Below are 21,316 nucleotides of genomic sequence, written 5' to 3' on the forward strand. Positions count from 1 at the left end.
CTGTATGCATAAACTGCCAACAATAGAACCCGAGCATCAAATAGGACTCACTAGTACATAGCCTATGGCGAGGTCACGAAAAGGGTGCTCCAGCTACCTGTATCACCGAAAGGATCTCCACATTTGAGAATCCCCCAGCTCAATAAAAACCTCACGCTATCGACCCTCACACGAAGGCTAATGCAAATCGCATATAGTCAAGTCTCAGAAATGACTATCTTCCAGACCAAGTCTCAGAAATGGTTGGGACTGCCAAATACAACCAAGTATGGCTCCACAAATGCGTACAATGGCAGTTTCCACAAGTAACGTACAATCCAGCAGACAATGCGCTCAAATAGGCGCAAGTGATGCATTCCCACAACAACTGCAAGTGACATCACTGCTAGTATATCACTGTACTCCAGCTACCTGTACCTGTGTGAATCACCTGTACCTGTACCTGTCCCTGTAACCTGTAACCTGTAATCTGCAACCTGCAACCTGTAATCCCGAAGCTCAAAGCTCGAAGCTCGAAGCAGAAGGTACTCGAAGAAGATCCTCAGTGGGGGCACCAAAAGAATGTGAGCGGGATGAAAACACACACAGCGCCTCTATAACGACCCGACACACACTCTTGGGAAGATACACACACACACTATGGGGCACCACTCGGCTTACACAACACACCTGGCCGAGACAGGGAACACACCTCTGGAGTGAGAGGAGAGAGACTATCCACTTGCCCACTCCACACAGAGATACACACACACACACACACACAAAAACTCAGCTCAAAAGAGGAGAACTTCTGATGTTTAGATACAAATGAGCTTGGGCCAACACCAATGGGGCAAACAGCTCACACAGTATGGGTAAAATAAGCTAGATATAATCACAAACTGGAGCAGAAACTTCGCTCATAGGAGAAACTTACACAGAAAAACAACAGAAAAAGAGTGAGGAATTTGGCAAAATGGACAGCGCCATCGCATCCGGAACGGCCCAAAATCCCAGTCTACAATGTCAAAGGTGCTCAAATCCGACCTCGGATGAGCAGTTTACGGCCAAAACAGGCTCCAAAATGGGCAAAAACACACCTGCGACTGTTCCTCCTCTCTTCTCCACGTTTTTTCTGGTCTTCTCTCAGTTTTTTCAGTTCCCACACTTAGCTTTTTTACTTGGGCACCCTTGGCCTTTTAGATGACCTCAAACGGACCCCGAACAGGCCAAAAACTGACCTCGCAGTGCATAGTTGTCACCTTTTTGCATCATTCGCACACCTGGCACTCAGCTTTTTTCCAATAATGCATCTCGCCACCACGTGAAGTGGCCCCAAAAAGTGGTCCTAATGATGACCTTTCTGCATAACTCTCACCAGAAAACACCCACGTTGTGTCCGTCCTCATCCGCGTGCAAATATTGACCTCGTTCGCCCTCCTGACGCCACTAGATGCCATCTGACGCACGTGCTGACCTCACGTCGTCGGCCCGCGGATAGCTTCCTCGAGAAGTTTTACACGCTGTAAACTCCTCATTATTGTAGAAAAACACAGTGGTACTGGTAATAGTGAAAATCGATGCACTATGTACATGCTGTCCTACTTGTACACATGTGGGCCCCACATAACCACCTGGCTAAGGAAAATGGGCAATCCTTTATTTGATGCACCATGCATGTGTATGTACATATGCGCAATCCCTTGCTCCAAAAAACTCCTGACAACGTGTACAACTATTTACATGCCACTACGATTTTTGGTGAGCAATAACTAAGGTATCATTTTATTAGGTTGGAGACCCACTATCTTCATGAAGATGGCCAGCTAAGCAGCAGTCCCATTATACATGTTACAAGCTAAGTAGGGATCAACCAAAAAGAGAATAAAATTAAAAATTACATTATTGGCATGTATCAAGCTATGTGTATTTACCAGGTAGGTGTAAAATTATAAATAGGACAGTGCAATAACTTATTGAGTTAACCAAACTTCAATAAACGTCAAGTCACAAACTACCAAAAGGATTCCATGTGGATACAGTACAACCTGAAGTAGGTTTTCTTTAGAGAGGGAAGAAGTTGGCCAAGGGCTAGCCGAGGCATTGTCCTCTAGATATGTGTGTGTGTGTGTGTGTGTGTGTGTGTGTGTGTGTGTGTGTGTGTGTGTGTGTGTGTGTGGGTGTGTGTGTGTGTGTGTAGCTATTTTAAACTTTAATAAATACACACCAAGGAACAAGACGTTCAGCAGACGACGGGCTAAAGATGTCTAGGCAAAGATTTGTACAGAAACAACTCAGTCTTAGATTCATAATTGTACTGCATAATAAGAATGAGGTATCATTCCAAATGAGTTTATACAAAGGTATCATAACTATCCCAGTCGAATCATCAAGTGCTATTAAGGTTGGACTGCAGCATGCTAAACACTTTTAAGCCAAGATAGAATCCTCACCTGCATCCATATAGTCAAGACAACATATATGTTAGACTTGGCTACGTATGGCGGGCTTCAAAGAACCTATCAGTTGTTATCCATGTCAAACTTAAAAATTATTAGACTAGCTACTGTCATCTACATTAAAGTAGATAATATTTCAAGGTTTTTCTATAGACAAAGTAATCCTACCAGAATTGCTTCATATGTTATAGAAGTTATTCTTTATGATAATCATTTATTGTGAGAAGAAGACGACTACTCCATATCATTCTCTGTATTTCTTTAGCTAAACATTATATGAAAAAACCCAGGTTTAGGTCAGCCATCAAGAACCTGAGTTAAATGAGTCATCTTTTAATTTGCAATAGGCATGTTCACCTATCAACGCCCATTAAGTACCATAAAGAGATTTTCTTTAGTATCAAAATAGCAGCTAGATTTATCTGCCTAGAAAGTATCAGCCAGAGCCACAAAAAATGGATATCATTTCTTATGGTAAAAATACACGCAAGTCACCCCTTAATCAGTGCCACAATGATCCATCAATAAGGTATTTTAATATAACAACAAAAGTTTTACATGGTTTTTTCTCAAGCTCGGTAATCAGGCCCAAAGTACAATTATCCAGATTTATGTCTTATTTGGCCAGAGAAATTCCAACCTGTTTGTGTTGAATCCAAATATCAATATTTTATTATTTTTGTTAAACCATAGAGACCAAGTGAGCAGATCTGCCTAGATCATAAAAGATATTTTCTCAGAAATTTCAAGTAAGACTTCAACTCCTCAGTGCAGCAAAACCATGTAGTAAAGTACCACTAAAAGAACCAAATTAGTACCTATATGTTTTAAGTAAAAAAACCAGATCAGTAACAAAGCCAGAATATGTATAATTTATACATATATTTAATGGCAACATCACCACCAAGAACTCTGTATGTATGAATAAGGTTAATAAAACCAGATCTAAGCCAGTCATATGTAGGTCAGATTTTTTAAAATTCTCAGAACAGTCTCCCCCATATCACAATATCAACAAAGCCTAGAAGTGAAAGATTCAGTTGAGTTAGCATGACACTGATCAAAGGGCTAGAATCAACTAGGAGTATCTCGAGACCAGATATAGGCTAGACATCAAGAACTGGAAGTTTCTGAGTATTCCAGTACTCTGCAACAGGTATGCACACTTATCAGCATTACACTAAATACCATAAAAGGGTTTCCTTTTGAGTTTTAAAATAATAGTTGAACTATCAGCCCAAAGAAGTACCAGCTAGAGTCAGAGAAGTACTAGCCAGAGCCAGCCATAAAGCAGGCCACCTCAAACTATACCTACATATAGCCAAATCTATATCCATATGTCGGTCGAATCCTATGCCAATTTTTCAGTAGAGCATCAAAACCAAAATATGTATGTATGTATAGAGTTTACACATAATTTATGGCAGTACCCCCAAGAGCTTAGTTGTGGTCAAAAAATATCAGGGCTAAGCCAGATAACCAAGACCCTAAAAAGCCAACTACTAATTTGCAACAGGCTGTAGGTAAATCAAAGCAAACGGGCCTCCCCACCTTAGTAGAGAGATAACAATAGACAGTCATGGTACTATCTGCAAATTGTATGAATCATAACCAGATTAGAACCTGCAATTTCCAAACTTAGATTTCAACAGCAAAAAATCACTTCCAATGGTTTTATATGTAAGCCAAAATCATTTCTCAAAAGAATCCCCATGTAACTCTCCAAAAGAATATAAACCACCACATAACCCTCCAGAATACAAACCAGTGTCCAGTATTTCACCCACCTCAGTAGACAGATTGAGCTAGATAATAGTAGATAATCATGGTATTATTTGTGAAATGTACGTATATATTTCTAGTAAAACCACAACTCCTTAGAACTAGATTACCAAGTGAACAGGAGTGGGAGCAAAAAATTAGAGTTTATCTATGAAGAGGCAAATCAACCCCGAGGTAAGAAAGTTTTCCAATCATTCAAACCAAGTAAACACTCATAACAGAAAATCGCTTTCTTATGGTATTGTAACTCAAAACTTGAAATCATTTCTCAAAAAATCCATCCAATCTTCCAATACAGAGTAAGAGATTATCTAAAACAGAGGTTTTGAGTTTAAATATAGATCCTATGAGTAGAAGTAAACCAAGCAAGCCAAGCACAATTCTAATGTCTTCCTATTCTCACTTTCCCCCTTTTTTTAACCCAGTACAACCAAGTCAACCATTTTTAATGTAGCAGGGGATAGTATATCAAAAACCCAACGCCGAAAAACATATAACTACTTTTCCTGTATGCTAAAAGGAAAAAGACAGAAAAAAACCCAAGTCTAAGTGAAGGGAGAAGAGCCCCTCACCTTAATAAAGGGGCAGTGGATGGGTATGTGTCAACAAAGAAGTATGTCAGCAATCGTCACTGAAAAGTAAGCTAGGTATGGCCGCACCATGCAAGATCCCCATTGTGAGAACTCCCATCAAGATCATGAGCGGGCCCTAAAGATGATGAGTAATCATGAACAAGATGAGCTACAAGCCTGGCCAAGCCACCAACATCATCATAAAGGGAAGCACCACTCGTGGAGCCTGTTGAGTGAAAGGAGGGAAGGGGAAAAGTGGCGATAGAAACAGCCTCGCGGTGGTGTTATGCCAAGAGGAGCCATAAAAGGAAGGGGAGTTTTTTATAAAACTATTTACCTTTTAAGCTTAGCACCTCAAGGGAATGTTCCCACTGATTTCTTATTCTAAGGGTTAAATCCACAAGGGAAAGCTCCCACTGAGTTAGGCTTTTAGTGATACTCATTCAGCCATGCTAACCAAGATAGTATAGTAGGCCAGCAACAAGGAATTCAAATATTAATTCAGTGATTGCTCCCACTGAGCCTATGTTAAAAAATTGCTTCTATTGAGCCTATGCTAAAAATTCTCGTTCACACTAAACCATACTAACCAAGATAGCAATGTAAATAATAATCGATATCAAGGACCCAATTAGAATCACCCTGTGAGGTAATTATAAGTGTGGCAATAGACATTGAATGAAAAAACTTACAACGGTTTCTGCCAGGAGGAGCAATTAGAAGTACTTTTTCAATCCAAGCAAACAAGACAGCATAGTAAGCCAGCAACAAGAAAATCACAATATAGTAATTTCAAACTCAAGGTGGAGAACCTTACGCTAAGAGTAGTCTATTTGTAATCATGCAGTAACAGAGTCAAAGTATTAGTTACTGCTAGAAGTGTGTTGGGTAAAGTTTCAGCTACATCCATAGTTTGGTAGCATTACCAATACGTTGAGTTAGTTTAACTAGAACTAGTTATCATGGTCAGATGTTGTGACCAAGTGTGTGTGTGTGTGTGTGTGTATATGTGTGTGTGTGTACCAACCCTATCCAGGCGTCATACACAATGGGTTTTGGCAGTAGGCCCAGTGTGTATGGGCCTACTACCTCATCAAAAAGATAACTTAAACAAAATTCTTTAGCAGAGAAGTGCCAAGTTAGAGTGTCCCTACAGAGGGTAAAGAGCATTTGTATTAACACAATGTCTGAAATCGTTGGTGCAGCCAAAGTAGGTCCGAGCTAGAAAGTGATCTATGCCAGTCAAAGGCTATAGGTGGGTGCAATGCAAAAGGCTAGGGTAGGTACCAAGGTCTTGGGCAGCCAAAGGGCAGCGGGAATGTATGTCTAAAGCGGTTCTTTAGGCCAAAAAAGCTTCAAGATCAGCCCAAATGGGATAGTATCTGAAGGTTTCCAAAGTGCCAAGTTGGTGCTCTGGAATGTAGTGTTCAATGTGCTCTAGAAGTCGGTCCAAACGACTCGTCAAACGGAGCCTCGGTGCTCAAGATACGAAAGTCCAAAGTTAGAAGGTTTAGCAAATCCCTGATGGATAGGGCAGCTGGGGACAAATGGCCCAGACAGATGTGAGCAGATAGATGTGTAGAGCTCAAATTATGGAGCATGCGTGTCTTCTCGGATTGCGGATCGGAGCTCTGGAAAGCAAGTTATGGCCATCATAAGTTTTTCCAGGGGCCAGTTTTTGGCCAAGTCGACCGTATCAGAGGATGCGCCATCTAGCAACTTTTTGGCCTCGCCAAGGTTCTTGAAGATAGTATGCATCATGTGGAGTTAGCACAAATCGACAACTCGTCAATTGGATGCTTGGTCAGTAAGATATGGCGAGTCGAAATTGGCAGCAGGTGCTAGGGAGGACAAAGCAGGTAATTTTCTTGGTTTTTTGGTGGCATCGGATAGCAAGCTCAAAAGGGCCAGAAGGTGGTAAGATTTTTCGGGCCTGGGGCGGACACGGTGGGAATCTGACGGGGCTTTGCGGCTTGGAAATCCGACCCTAGACCAGAAGGTTGCAAGTTTATGAAGTGGGGGGAAAAATTTAGTATAAGGCTTTTTTCAAAGGGATTTTTTTGGGGCATTGGAAGCCATTCTAGGAAGGGGGGCCTTCGATGGCTGCCACGTGGTGCAGGCAAAATCCAACATGCCCAAGCCAGGCCCAGCAGCATGGAGTATATAGGTTGTGACGCTCTTAAAGTGTTAAGCGAGGGGAGAGGGAGCTCCCCATCCCCTTAGCCATGGTGGGCGCTCTGTTGAGCGTTGCGCGTAGATGCAGGCAGCCCTGGGGCGCAAACCATTGGCGCTTTTGGGTGGTGTAGGCAGCGACGACGCCCTGCCCGATGGCGTGGTGGTCCGCGTCCATAAGTGATGAAATGGCAGGCACCCAACGCGGGCCAGGTTCACACGCTGCTAGCGCACTAATGCCTCCCCGGTGCATATTAAGGGGGTATTCCTGCGAGAGAAGGGAGAGATGGCCAGCCAGAGTAACCGGCTGGCCCGCAGCCTAGTCAAATGCAAGGATGAGCCCCATGTGAAATGAAGAAGAGAAAGAGAGAGAGAGAGAGAGAGAGGGTGAAAGGAAGTGAATCCGATCGGGCAACGCAATCAAAGAGCAGTTAGGGGCCAAGAGGAAAATGAGGAGAGAGAAGAAGGTTAGTGAAGGGTGGATCAGTCAAGGAAGCCGGGCCAAAGGGTAAAAAATAAAGGAGGGAAAAATTTTAAAAAATAAAAAATAAAAAAGTTAATAGTGCCTAGGGGCAATAGCGGCATCGCTAATGCCCCCCCTCAAGTGCAAGAGAGCAAAAGAGTGCAGATAAAAATGAGGCGGCTCCATCCTTTTAAAAGATGCCAAATTGGGATGCCATATGGACCAATGAGAGGGCAGTTTCCAAAGTTGAAGGCCCCCCACTATAAAAGTCAAGTTTAATCAAATTAGTGGCTTTTTTTGTGTCGTTTGAAGCCTGCAAAGTGGAGCTCTCTGACAGACTAATCTCTTTGTACTTTTTTCTTCAAAATGGCCATGGTGATGGCATTGCAAGCCCTTGTACATGCCTTTTGATGCACAATCAAGCCACTGTTGCCGCGTTTTGCTGCCGTTTCCACTTTCCCCCTTCTCTTTCTCCTACTCTGATGATTCCCCTCCACCGTTAGGATTTGACGGCCATCCACCATGCCAAAGGCTTTCAAATTGTCATAGGAACGGCAAAGAAGGAACCAAGATGTCCACAGCACTGTGGAATGGAAAATCGCCCATCCATGTGGATTGGGAAGATTTTGAGTATATTGTCTACGGAATGGCATCCACAAAAATCGCTTGTCCAAAACAAATTTTGATAAATATATTTATATATATGTTAAATAGTTATAAAAGACACTACAAACTTCAAATTTTAAAGCTAAAGCTCACGACTCACGAGTCACTGGTGTGACACTGCTCCAATGCTCATCCTAAAAGAGTCAAGGGCCAAGGTTAAAGGCTAAAGCTCAATGGGGCCTGGGCCCAAAATGGGGACTAAACTTGGAATTTGGAAAGTAGAGGGAAAATGGGCAAGTCACAAGTGCCACACTGCCAAGGCTACGGGAGTCAGTGCTTACAACTACAAGTTTTAAAATTTACGATGTACACACAAATTAAAATTTGGAGGATAATAGCCTTGGCCCTTTAGGCTACGCTGCCTGCGCCTGGTTCGAAAGAAACGTCTGCGCAGTGCGTAGCTGCCTGCAGCCTGGTTCAAAAGCTCAGAAGTTAGAACTGCCGGGAGTCACTCCACAACTGCGTCGTTCCTGCTCCTGAGTCCGCCCCAGTCCGCACCTTCATGTTGCGGATTAGAAGCTCCAAGACTCCAAGCAGAACTGTGGTGCACCCTCTTGCTCCCTATCACACTTGCGCCCTCAGGGCCCGGGCTCTTGCCGCTTGCAAGTGATTCGAGATTCCCGAATCCCCATCTGGCATCGTCTGCAGAACTCACCTGAGTCACCTGGCAAGTGCTCAATGCCAACGTCAAAATGTTTATTTTCAGTTTTTGAAAGCTATAAGCCTATAGCCTATGAATAATGAAATGTGACCAAAACTGTATTCTCTGAACAATCTACAGAAACTTGAAAAGAAGGGATTTGCATGGTGCATCATTTGACGACGAGATTGGGGCAAGAGATTGAAAAGAAAAGACTTTGTCATCGTGAGGTCAACCGGCGACCGCAGGTGCAATATTTAGCTTTTTTCTTCGCTATTGTGTTTCAAAGAGTCTTTTGAATGGTATTGTTACAGTATTTGTTTTGCTTTCAAATTGTTTTGTCTCCTCGATTTTGTCTTTGAATTGCAAACTGAGCTATACTTAGTATGTTTTACTTTGTTATCCTTAGCAGCTAGAGTCAAGTTATGGCAGCTCTAGGGCGTCCTAAGAAAAGAAAAAAGCAAAGGACTCTTTATGAGTCTATTGGTTTGCATGCTTTGCCTAAGGAGACCGGAGAGGAGGCGCTTCAAAAGGAGGAAGCAAAAAATAAGAAACACCGTCGAGTGTTTCTAGAGAGCTGGAAAATAGCTCATCCATGGGCTTATTGTATCATCGACAAAGATGGTAATGAACGAGCCAAGTGTAAGTGGTGTACATTCGCTCATAGGAAAAATGTTTATGCAAAGCCAGAAGGGGCTCACTCATTGCAAAAACCAGCTCTTCAAGTGCATGAAGACTCTGATGAGCATCATGATGCAAAGCTTTTGTGGTTAGAGCATGAGCGAAGAAGCACTTTACCCATTGAAAAGCATGTTGTTGTTATGACAGATAGCGAAAAGGAACACATTCTGTCATGCATGCAAACAAGCTGGTATGTAATGAAAAGGTTCTTGCCTCTTGAGGAGTATCCTAATTTATGCAGTTTTCAAAGATTTATGAGAACTCCAAAGATGCCACTTGCTAATGAGTATTCATCTTACACTGGGAAAGATGCAGGCAAACAGTTTGGCAAGGCGATTCAGCATGTTTACTTTGAGATACTGATGCAGGATGTAAAGAGTAGTCCATATTTCTCCATTCAAGTGGATGAGAGTACGGACATTAGTGTCAAGCAATATATGATTCTCTGTGTCACATACATTGAAGATGCTGGCAATGGGGCCATATGTACAAAGTTTGTGAAGCTTTTGGAGCCTCGGGATGCTACTGCAGAAGCTCTTTATGATGTTTTGATTGAGTTTTTTAAGAGCCAAAATGTAGCTATAGCCAAGATGGTTGGCATTGCAACAGATGGTGCAACTGTCATGACAGGTTCACATGTAGGGGTAGTGACAAGGCTTAAACGAGTGGTTCCCCATCTTGTAAGCTTTCATTGCATAGCTCATAGAGAAGCTCTTGCATCCAATGATGCTTTTAGTAAGCATAAAGAGTTCAAGTACACTGGCAAAATTGCAAGAAAGATTTATGAATGGACTTCGAGGTCTGCCAAGAGACATGCTTTTCTTGCGGATGTGGTGAAAGCTTTTGGAATTGGTAGAAGGGGAAAATTGAGACCCCAAAAGATGCATATTGTGGTTCCAAAGAGTGACAAGTCCATTCTAGATGATATTGTCAAGGGAATGCAAGATGTAAGATGGCTCTCAAAGGGTGAGGTCTTGATTAAGGTTATGCGACTGATGCCTGCGTACTTGAATGTAATGAGGAGTGCAGATACCTCTTTATATGCATCACTCACTAATTACAAGGTGCAATTTCTTCTTCACTTTTTTGCCGATGTACTTGGAGAGTTGAATATCTTGAATTGCAAGTTTCAAGAGGCTCATGTTGACATATGTAGCATTGGAGACCATATTACGTCCGTTATGGAGACCTTTCGTTTGTTGTTCTTGGGTCCTAATTTTGCAAGTGGAACAAGACACACCGAAAGCTTCATAAAAACAATACATGCACAAATGGGGGTAATGATGTACAAGGATGAGAAGGATGTAGTACACTATCATTACTTGCACTTAGGTCCCATGTATGAAGGAGATGTAGCAAATCCGCATGAAACATATGATAGTGCAATGATTTACATGATGTATTTGTGTCAAAGCTATGTGAGAAGCATAATTCAATCTTTGTGGGATCGCTTCAAATTTGACTTTGACATTTTTCAAGCTTCAAAGTACTTCTCACCCAAAGATTATGACAGTGACTTGGCAAAGGTAAATGTAATATCACAACAATGGCTGGGAGTTTTATGCAAACACTTTGGGGAAGGTCAAAGTTCATTGCTCAATAGCCAAGAGTGCAAAGGAGAACACCTATCTTTTATTACCAGAATGCGAAACTGCTTTAAAGGCAAGGATATGTATACAGCTTGGTTGGATACATGTAATCATATAGAATGGGAGCATTCTTTTCCTTGGACTATGAAGCTTTGGAGATCTTTGTTAGTGCTTCCTCTTTCAAGTGTAGCATGCGAAGAGGGATTTTCAAAGATGAACAAGATCAAGAGCAAGTTTCGTAATCAATTGTCGCTTGATATGTTTAATTTGGCGATGTTTGTTGGCATGAATACTCCCAAGGTATCGAATCCAGAAAATGTCTTATGGGATGAATGCACATTATGCTCATTGTTGCAAGTTCAAGAGTCTGAGTACCACACACTACTAGAGTGCTCAGCTTTTGGTCACATTTGAACTTGCTTATCTCACATTTTCAGCCATAACTTAGACCTACACACTTTCCTCTCCCACCCACAATGTGGGCTCTCCATTGCAACTCTCATCACCACAATTTTAGAGCATCGAGAGTCACTCATCATACATACACATACTACATCACATGTAACTTTGATCCCATAGGCCATATTTGACCTTCGAGTACGATAATAAAATCTCTCTCTCTCTCTCTCTCTCTCTCTCTCTCTCTCTCTCTCTCTCTCTCTCTCTCTCTCTCTCTCTCTCTCTCTCTCTCTCTCTCTCTCTCTCTCTCTCTGTGTGTGTGTGTGTGTGTGTGTGTGTGTGTGTGTGTGTGTGTGTGTGTGTGTGTGTGTGTGTGTGTGTGTGTGTGTGTGTAGTGGTAGCTATGGAAGTCAGAAAGTAGCCATAAATTCAACCTAAATCATCATGGTTAGTCACATGGATGCCTTTTCAAAATTGCAGTGGAAGTGGTCATCCATGCAACTAAAAGATGGTGGCTATACATGCGGCAACTCTAAGAGCTTTCATGTGCTATGTTTAGTGTATCATTAAAGGATACTTGTAAGACCATCACCAACTTTGCTGGGGATGCTCGTCTTTGATATGGCTAGGTGAAGAGTCGCCCCATCAGCAAATTTTCTCCAAAGAGTCTAATGGAAGTGCCCTATGATTTTTGAGAATAGCGGAATTAAGAGAATTAGAGTGAGCATTCTCATGAGACTACTTTGAGAACATAGAGGGTGAACTTATTTAGCGGTAGTAACATAACCATTATACTTAATTAACTTGGCATGAACAATACTTTTGCAAGAGAGAGAATTAAAGAACATGATAACAATTGAGGACCGGATTTATTTGGAGCCGGTCCCCCCTCCAATAGGCTTTTGTATTATAGATTCTCCCATAAAGAGAGACTTGGTACAATACAATCTTTGTGTTCCTTGTGACCTAGGTGATGCAATGAAGATGGAAAACTTCATGCATCACAAGCATAACATAATCCTTTGTAAAAGCATTAACCATCCTCTGCCTCAGTCCCAAGGCCTCAAACACCTTCAAAGGTGGAGAGAGCTGGTGGGGAATGAGGATAGGGAAGAGGAAGACGAAGTAACATACACGAAAGAGATAGTTCCTCCAAAGCCGTAGCAGAACTTCAGCCTGCTCAGTGAACACATACCTTTGTATCTTGCTATGAGGAATAATTGGTAAGGAAGCTTTAAGAGAACTGATGATTGCCAAAGTTTCATCTATGGTTTCTTGCATCTTCTCCAAAATTTTCTTCCTACCCATACACTGTGAGGAGGGTAAGTCTATAGAAGAAGAAGACTTACTTGGATAGTCAAAATCGTAGCCAAGTGTGTCGGGTAGAGATAGGTAGTGATCGATAGAGTTTGCTGATGATGAAGTTTGCGGTTGTGGTGAAGACTCCTTAGAGCTCGGCAATGAAGAATGTGTAACAGTAGGGAGACGTCACGCAGGAGATTTATGAGGAAGAATACCCACCCTCCTTACTGTTATACACGTTCATGCCATAAAAGCTCCACTACTTACCGTTCCTAGAGTTTTGTGCACCGTCGACGACGTGGAATACATGCATTGGCTTATACTTCCCATGTTTCTTTTAATGATTATCACTGGACCTTTTCTCCATAAAAACTGATACTGACTTTGACACTGGCACTGTTTTGTCATGCTGAGACTTTGCTGACACCATGACTGGCTCTGGTATTGGTTGTAAATGGAAGAGGTTCAAAATAGTCGGACCATCAGTACCTAGAATGCAACTATCTTCTTCTCTGGAAGTCTCTTTCTCATTAGAATAATATAGCTTGATCTTGGCCCCATTATAGCACCTGGCAGCAGTAATCCAGATAAATCCTTCAACCTTACTGTGCCATTGGAAAACACCCACCAATCCACTTCATATGGACCGGCCCAAGCTATCTTTAAGTTTGGCTTCTTCGGCCCCAGTTTGGATTGATAGAGCAAAACCAAGTCGCCCTTCTAGAATTCCCTAACTTTGATTCTCCTATCATGCTAGTGCTTCCTTCTTTGTTGAACAATCTCCTGTTCCAGAATAGCTCATTGTCTTAACTCATCCAATTGTGTTAGTTCCTCCAATCTCTCTTTAAGATTGTGATTAAAATGCAATCTATATTCCACCGCCATCCTGAGACTGGGAATCATGAATTCCATAGGTACTACAACTTCAATACCATACACCATTTTGAACAGTGTCAGTCCAATGGTAACTTTGTAAGCTGTCCTATAGGCCCATAGAGCAGTTTGGAGCTTAATATCCCATTGGTGTGGCTCCTTCTGCACAATCTTGGTGAGAATGTTCTTAATGGTTTTGTTACTGCTGTTAAGTATGGAGCCTGATTTACCCTTGTAATTTTCTGTGGTAAAAGCGCACATTTGTAAGGCCCCCATTATGAGGAGAAGCCAACGTGCGTGAACAAAAATCACTCGCCGGAAACCAAAATTTTCACGGCCAAAAATCACTCGCCGGAATATTATGGCCGGACGGTGGCCGGAAAGTGGTCGGAAAACAACCGTCGCTTGGCCGGTGGCCGGTGGCCGAATTCAAAAGCGGACTTGTCTTCTCAAGGGCGGCCACACATGGGCGGATTGGAGGGTCCGATTTGGAATTATTCGCAGAAGGGCGGCTACACATGGCTGCCTCTCATAAGAGAGGGCAACCCTTTTGGCCTATAAAAGGAGGCCATTTCTACACACATTTCATAGTGTGAAGTTGATGCAACAAGGTGAGTGTGAGGTGGTGAGAGTGAAGCAAGGCGGGAGCTCCATTAAGGGTATAATCCCTTTGTAAACTACTCTTGTTTTGAAGTACTAAAGCCATTGAGTGACTGCTTTCCCGTGGACGTAGGCCACATTGGGTGAACCACGCATATCGTGTGTACTCTCTCTCTCTCTCTCTACTCTATAATCTCGTGTATGTAAATCTGTCTCTCTCCATTAAGTAATCTACTCAATTATCTATTTAGCTACGTCTTATTTCCTAACAACTGGTATCAGAGCAAGGTTTGATCGTAGCTAAATTATCCGAAGGAAAGGATTCCTTGAATTGAGTGGGAGTTATGGCGGAGGAAGGGAAGCTCAAAATTGAGAAGTTCAACGGCAAAAACTACCAACATTGGAAGATGCAGATTGAAGACTATCTCTACCAGAAGGACCTCTATTTGCCACTAGGCGATCTTGCAAAGAAGCCCGCAACAATGGCAGATGAAGCATGGATTGTCCTTGATCGAAATGCACTGGGAACAATCCGGTTAAGCTTGGCGTCAACGGTGGCCTTCAATGTTTCGGAGATGAAGACCACGGAGGACTTGATGAAGTCACTTGACGACTTCTACGAGAAACCATCGGCATCCAATAAGGTATTTCTTATGAAGCGCTTGTTCAATCTAAAGATGGCAGAGAATGGTTCAGTTGCAGAACACCTAAATGACTTTAACACAAACATAAGTCAACTTCGATCGGTGAAAATCAATTTCGATGACAAAGTGCGAGCTCTCCTTATACTATCATCTCTACCGGATAGTTGGGACAGCCTTGTGATGGTTGTAAGTAATTCTATTTCTGGCACAAATACTCTTAAGTTTGATGATGTTGTGGGTGTTCTCCTAAGTGAGGAAATACGAAGGAGAAGCACAGGAGAATCATCAAGTACTGCATTGTCAGTGGAAACAAGAGGAAGGCCTAAGGAGAGGTTCAAAAGCCAAAAGGGTCGTGGAAACAAGAGGAAGGCCTAAGGAGAGGTTCAAAAGCAAGTCACGCACAAAGTCAATTCTTGAATGTTGGAACTGCGGCAAGAAGGGCCACGTGAAGAAGGATTGCTGGTCCAAGAAGAAGAAGGAGACAGAGTCTCAAGACAACAAGCCAACATCGGAGGCCAATGTGGCAGGTAAAGTAGAGCAAGATGCTCTAATTCTCTCATTAGACAATGTGTCTAATTCCTGGATAGTACATTCCGGGGCTTCATTCCATGCGACACCACACAAGCAACATTTCCAAGACTACACCAAAGGTAATTTTGGGTATGTATACTTGGGAGATGATGAACCTTGTGAGATTGTCGGCAAAGGTACAGTTTCTGTCAAAACTGCTAACGAAAATGAATGGAAGCTTAAAGATGTTAGACATGTTCCTTCTCTTTGCAAAAATTTGATCTCTACAGGACAATTGGACGATCAAGGTCACAACATTGCATTCGGAAACAAACGGTGGAAGATCTCAAAGGGATCTTTGGTGGTTGCCAAGGGAGAAAAGGTCAGTACACTTTACTTGTGTACTGTTAGCACGCAACCTTCAACTTGTGCAGCAACTACTGAAGTTGACAGTGCGGTGTGGCACTACGACTTGGGCATATGAGTGCCAAAGGAATGCAAATCCTTCAAACAAAGAAGCTTCTACCAGGTTTGAACAAGTGGACTTAGAGTTCTGTGAAGATTGTGTTTATGGTAAACAAAAGAGGGTAAAATTTCAAAAATCAAGAAATGAAAGAAAAAATAAATTACTTGAGTTGGTTCATTCTGATGTTTGGGGTCCTGCAAGTACACCATCACTTGGTGGCTCATTATACTATGTAACATTCATAAACGATGCGACTAGAAAAACATGGGTTTATGTCATGAAGAATAAATCTGATGTATTTTCCATATTTCAAAGGTGGAAAGCCTTTGTGGAGAATGAAACAGGTACCAAGGTTAAATGCCTCAGATCCGACAATGGAGGCGAATATTGCAGCCAAGTTTTTGAAAGATTTTGTGCTAGCAATGGCATTCTGACACAAAGGACAACCCCAAGGACACCTCAACAAAATGGGATTTCGGAAAGGATGAACATGACAATCATGGAGCGAGCACGAAGCATGCGGCTACATGCAGGCCTACCGCTTGAGCTTTGGGCGGAAGCTGTAAGTACGTCTGTGTACCTAATCAATCGGTCACCCTCAACGGGATTGGATGGGGGAGTTCCAGAAGAGGCATCGACAGGTAAACCGGTGAATTATGCATTTCTCAAAGTGTTTGGGTGTGAGGATTTCATGCACATAGATAGAAGCCTAAGGTCAAAGCTAGATGCAAAGTCCAAAAAGTGTTTCTTCATTGGCTATGGAGAAGGTGACTTTGGGTATCGCCTATGGAATCTTGAAGATGGTAAAATCTTAAGAAGTAGGGATGTAATTTTTAACAAACAAAATATGTGCAAAGATTACTTTGAAAGAAAACAAACAAAAGAAACAGGTGGTGAGTACATGGAGCTTGAGGACGGTGAAGACTCAAGGACTGCAAACGGTGACAATGTGCAACAACGTCAACCAACTGAGGAGCCTCAACCTATTCCCCGAAGATCTACAAGAGCGAGTAGACCTCTAGAAAGGTTTGTTCCTTCCGTCAACCATCTCTTGATCTCAGATTCTGGAGAGCCGGAATCATACGAAGAAGCTATGCAACATGAATCCAAAGAAGAATGGACGAAGAGCATGCAAGTGGAGATGGACTCACTACATCGCAACCAAACATGGGAGTTGGTTGAGTTGCCTAAAGGTAAGCGGGCACTTCAAAACAAATGGGTGTACAAGCTGAAGGAAGAAGAAGGTGGGAAGAAAAGGTACAAGTCTAGGCTTGTGGTAAAAGGGTTTTCTCAAAAGAAAGGTATTGACTTCGATGAAATATTTTCTCCTGTTGTAAAAATGAACTCAATTAGGCTTGTCTTAAGCCTTGTGGCTGCTCATGATCTAAATCTCGAGCAAATGGATATAAATACGGCATTCCCTCACGGTGACTTAGAGGAGGAAATCTACATGCTTCAACCAAAGGGGTATGAAGTAAAAGTTAAGGAGAAAATGGTTTGCAGATTAAAGAAGAGCTTGTATGGTTTAAAGCAAGCATCAAGACAATGGTACTTGAAGTTTGATCGATGGATGTTGGATCATGGATTCACAAGATGCAACTCGGATCATTGCGTCTACACGAAGAATTTGGGAGATGGGAAATTCATCATCCTAATGTTGTATGTTGATGACATGTTGATTGCAAGTGCTAACATGCAGGACATCAAGACCTAAAAGAGGAGCTGTCTAAATCTTTTTCAATGAAAGATTTAGGTGTTGCAAAGAGGATACTTGGTATAAAAATATCAAGGGATAGGACGAAGAAGACAATAAAGCTATCTCAAGAAGATTACATCAAGAAGGTACTAGAAAGGTTTGCAATGCAAAATGCAAAACCAGTTTCTACACCTTTGGCTGGTCACTTTAAACTAACGAAGGATATGTGTCCAAAGACACAAGAGGGGATATCCTATATGTCTAAAGTTCCATATGCTGCAGCGGTAGGTTCTCTAATGTATGCTATGGTCTGGACAAGGCCAGACATTGCACATGCAGTGGGAGTTGTGAGTAGGTTCATGGACAACCCAGGTAAAGAGCATTGGCAAGTTGTGAAGTGGATACTTAGGTATCTAAAAGGGACAACAATAAATGCTTTGTATTTTGGAGGAACTCATATTTTTCTAGAAGGGTATGCTGATGCAGATATGGCAGGTGACAAATATACTCGAAGGAGCACTACTGGCTAAAAATTTTCACGGCCAAAAATCAGGGGCAACTTTAGGGGCCCACCCCCGAGACTTTTTTTTCCCTCGCCGGAATATTATGGCCGGACGGCGATCGGAAAGTGGTCGAAAAACAACCGTCGCTTGGTCGGTGGCCGGTGGCCGAATTCAAAAGCGGACTTGTCTTGTCAAGGGCGGCCACACATGGGCGGATTGGAGGGTCCGATTTGGACTTATTCGCAGAAGGGCGGCTACACATGGCTGCCTCTCATAAGAGAGGGCAGCCCTTTTGGCCTATAAAAGGAGGCCATTTCTACACACATTTCATAGTGTGAAGTTGATGCAACAAGGTGAGTGTGAGGTGGTGAGAGTGAAGCAAGGCGGGAGCTCCATTAAGGGTATAATCCCTTTTGAACTACTTCTTGTTTTGAAGTACTAAAGCCATTGAGTGGCTGCTTTCCTGTGGACGTAGCCCACATTGGGTGAACCACGTATATCGTGTGTACTCTCTCTCTCTCTCAACTCTATAATCTCGTGTATGTAAATCTGTCTCTCTCCATTAAGTAATCTACTCAATTATCTATTTAGCTACGTCTTATTTCCTAACAATTGCTTTCAGCTTGCCCATTACACTTGGGATAATATGGCGTTGACTTCCTGTGTTTTACTGAAAGCATTTCCATCAGAATATCCATAGTATCATTAATAAATTGTGTTCCTTGATCAAACACAATCTCCACAGGGCATCCGTAATGACACATAATATTTTCAAATAAGGAGACAGCAGTGGACTTCGCGGTGTTATCTGGAAGAGCCTTGGTCTTGACCCATTTGGTGACATAACAAGTGGCCATCAATATATACCGGTTCTTCCTGGGAGTAATCTTGTTGAACGGACCCATGAAGTCCATACCCCATTTCATAAAAGACTCCCAGTGGTTGAACTAGAGTAAGTGGAGTCATATCTGCTGCTGTTGGTCTATCCATCCTCTGACATATATCACATGTTTTACAAAAACTTCGAACATCATATATCAGAGTTTGCCACCACAATCCAACCTGCAAAATCTTCTTGTAAGTAATATCAGTGGAGAAATGTCCTCCTGAATCCCCTTCGTGTGCTTCAGAAATAACTTGCATCCTTCTTTCCATCGGCACACACCTCTGAAGAACCCCATCTACTCCCACTCTATAGAGCAAACCTCCGATGATGGTGAACTTCAGACTCTTAATAATCAGAGCCTTCTTCTGATTTTGAGTCCAAATTTCTGGGACTCCTCCTTTGGAAAGGAACTGATATACATCAGAGGATTCTGGATTTGTGTTTTCCTCAACAGTCATCTGGAACAATTCTGCGTCCACTGGCTTACCTTCAAGGATACTTCCGAATAACCATCAGTGCTTCTGGACAGGAAATCAGCTCCACAATGGGATTTATCGGGCTTATGAAATATACAAAATTCAAATTCCATGAGGAACGTCATCCATCTAATCAATTGGCCTTGAATAATAACTTTGTTGATAAAAAATAATAATGCCTGATGATCCACATATAAATGAAACAGCTTGCCCAACAAATAATGTCGAAACTTAGTGGCATTAAAAACCATTCATAAAGCTTCTCTCTCCGTAGTAGTGTATCCTTGTTCAGCCTGACTGAATCTCGGACTAGCAAAATATATTGGATAGTCAGTCCTCCCTTCCGGTTGAGCCAAGATTGCTCCCATTGCCAGTCCCGATGCATCTACATGCACATGGAAGATAACTTCCCAATTCGGTTGCCGAAGTACTAGCTTACTGATGATGGCATTCTTTAAACATTGAAAACTCTCCTCACATGCAGCAGTCCAAATGAACTTGTTGGTTTTCTTTGTGAGCTCATACAAGGGTAATGCCTTGGAAGAAAACATATGAATAAACCTTCTATAAAAATTGATATATCCCAGGAATGAACTTAACTCTGATGTTGTGCGAGGTGCCTTAGCCTGCTGGACACTCTGGATCTAATCATTAGCCATCTCTATGCCATTCCTTGACACTGTATGTCTCAGTAGCTGTCCCTTCTAGACCAAAAAAACAGATTTGAATGGGTTCAGACAGATCCTCTTTTCCTTGCATCTTTGAAAGACCATTTCCAAAAATAATAATTGCTTCTCCTCTGTGGAAAACACAGTGAAATCATCCATAAATATTGCAAGAAATCGGTGCAGAAATTCACTGAATATTTCCATCATACACCGTTGAACGTTGCTGGAGCATTGCAAAGACCGAATGGCATGACCAAATACATGAATGCACCCCATTCATTAATAAAAGTGGTTTTACTCCGATCTTCAGGAGCAATTTTTAGCTGATTATAACCACTTAGCCATCCATGAAGCTATACATCTCATGACCTGCAGTCTCATCAAGAAGCATGTTTGTAAAAGGTAATGGAAAAGGATCCTTCATTGTTTGAACATTCAGCTTTTGATAATCCACACAAACCCTGAGCTTTCCATTTTTCGTGGGCACAACCACAATTGGAAACAACCGGTCACTATTGGCTACATCTGTGATGAATCCAGCCTTCAGATGGTCGTCAATTTCTTCTTTGACCTTCTTGGCGTAATTTGGATTCATTCTGTACCGTTGCAAACGCATTGGTCTGGCATCTGGCTCCAGAGGTATTCTATGTTGACAAACTTCTGGGTCTATACCTTTTAGATCGGTATGTTCCCATGCAAATACATCTTTGTACTTTTGGAACATGTGTCGAGCTTTTTCTTTCATTTCTGGGTTCAAATGCTTGTCTACCTTGATCAGTCAAGGATTTTCCTCAGAATCCAGATTCCACTCTTCGATTTCCTGATCATTTGGAAGCAACCAGTTAGGCCTACCTCCCTTTCTTTTGGTTGACTCCTCAACATAATTCCAGGACGGTCCTTGTAGTTCTGAACTGTCATTTTGGACTTCAGAAACTTCTTCAAAGTACATTTCTTCAGTGGCCGCTAGTGTACTGGATCCCGACAATTCTTCTTTGAAGTCAACTGGTTTCTCTGGCCATGCAGTTAGCTGAACTGGTCGTTCTCCAGGATTCAGTTTAGTGAACTAATCTGGAAATTGCTTCCTTTGCTTTTCATCTTGGTCCTTGTCAAATAAGACTGCATTCAGATCTATCTCTGCTAATGGAAAAATATTCATTGCCACCAGCATTCTCTCAATTTTCTTTACCCCATATTTTTGGCAAAGCTCCTTGGGTCTCAATGCCTTCCTCCAGCTTCTGGTATTGTTTGTCTGGACCTGAATTCTTCTACTGGAACCCTGTATTGTAAGAG

General features: G+C 42.2%; 1 protein-coding gene across 1 annotated transcript; it reads left to right on the forward strand.

The window, feature by feature from the left end:
- Positions 1–9,158: 9,158 nt before the first annotated feature.
- LOC147437817 (uncharacterized) lies at positions 9,159–18,696 on the forward strand. The gene is made up of 2 exons (XM_086486621.1): positions 9,159–11,303; positions 18,619–18,696. Exons 1-2 carry the CDS (start codon positions 9,159–9,161, stop codon positions 18,694–18,696), a joined length of 2,223 nt encoding a protein of 740 aa, XP_086342747.1.
- Positions 18,697–21,316: the final 2,620 nt, after the last annotated feature.

The sequence above is a fragment of the Adiantum capillus-veneris genome, chromosome 17 (assembly GCF_014529385.1).
Source record: "Adiantum capillus-veneris isolate H3 chromosome 17, ASM1452938v2, whole genome shotgun sequence".
Taxonomy (NCBI): domain Eukaryota; kingdom Viridiplantae; phylum Streptophyta; class Polypodiopsida; order Polypodiales; family Pteridaceae; genus Adiantum; species Adiantum capillus-veneris.

Coding starts and splice junctions, on each gene's coding strand:
- LOC147437817 (XM_086486621.1), top strand. CDS start 9,159: ATGGCAGCTCTAGGGCGTCCTAAGAAAAGAAAAAAGCAAAGGACTCTT. Junction 11,304..18,618: donor TTGGCATGAATACTCCCAAG/GTATCGAATCCA, acceptor AATTGCTTTCAG/CTTGCCCATTACACTTGGGA.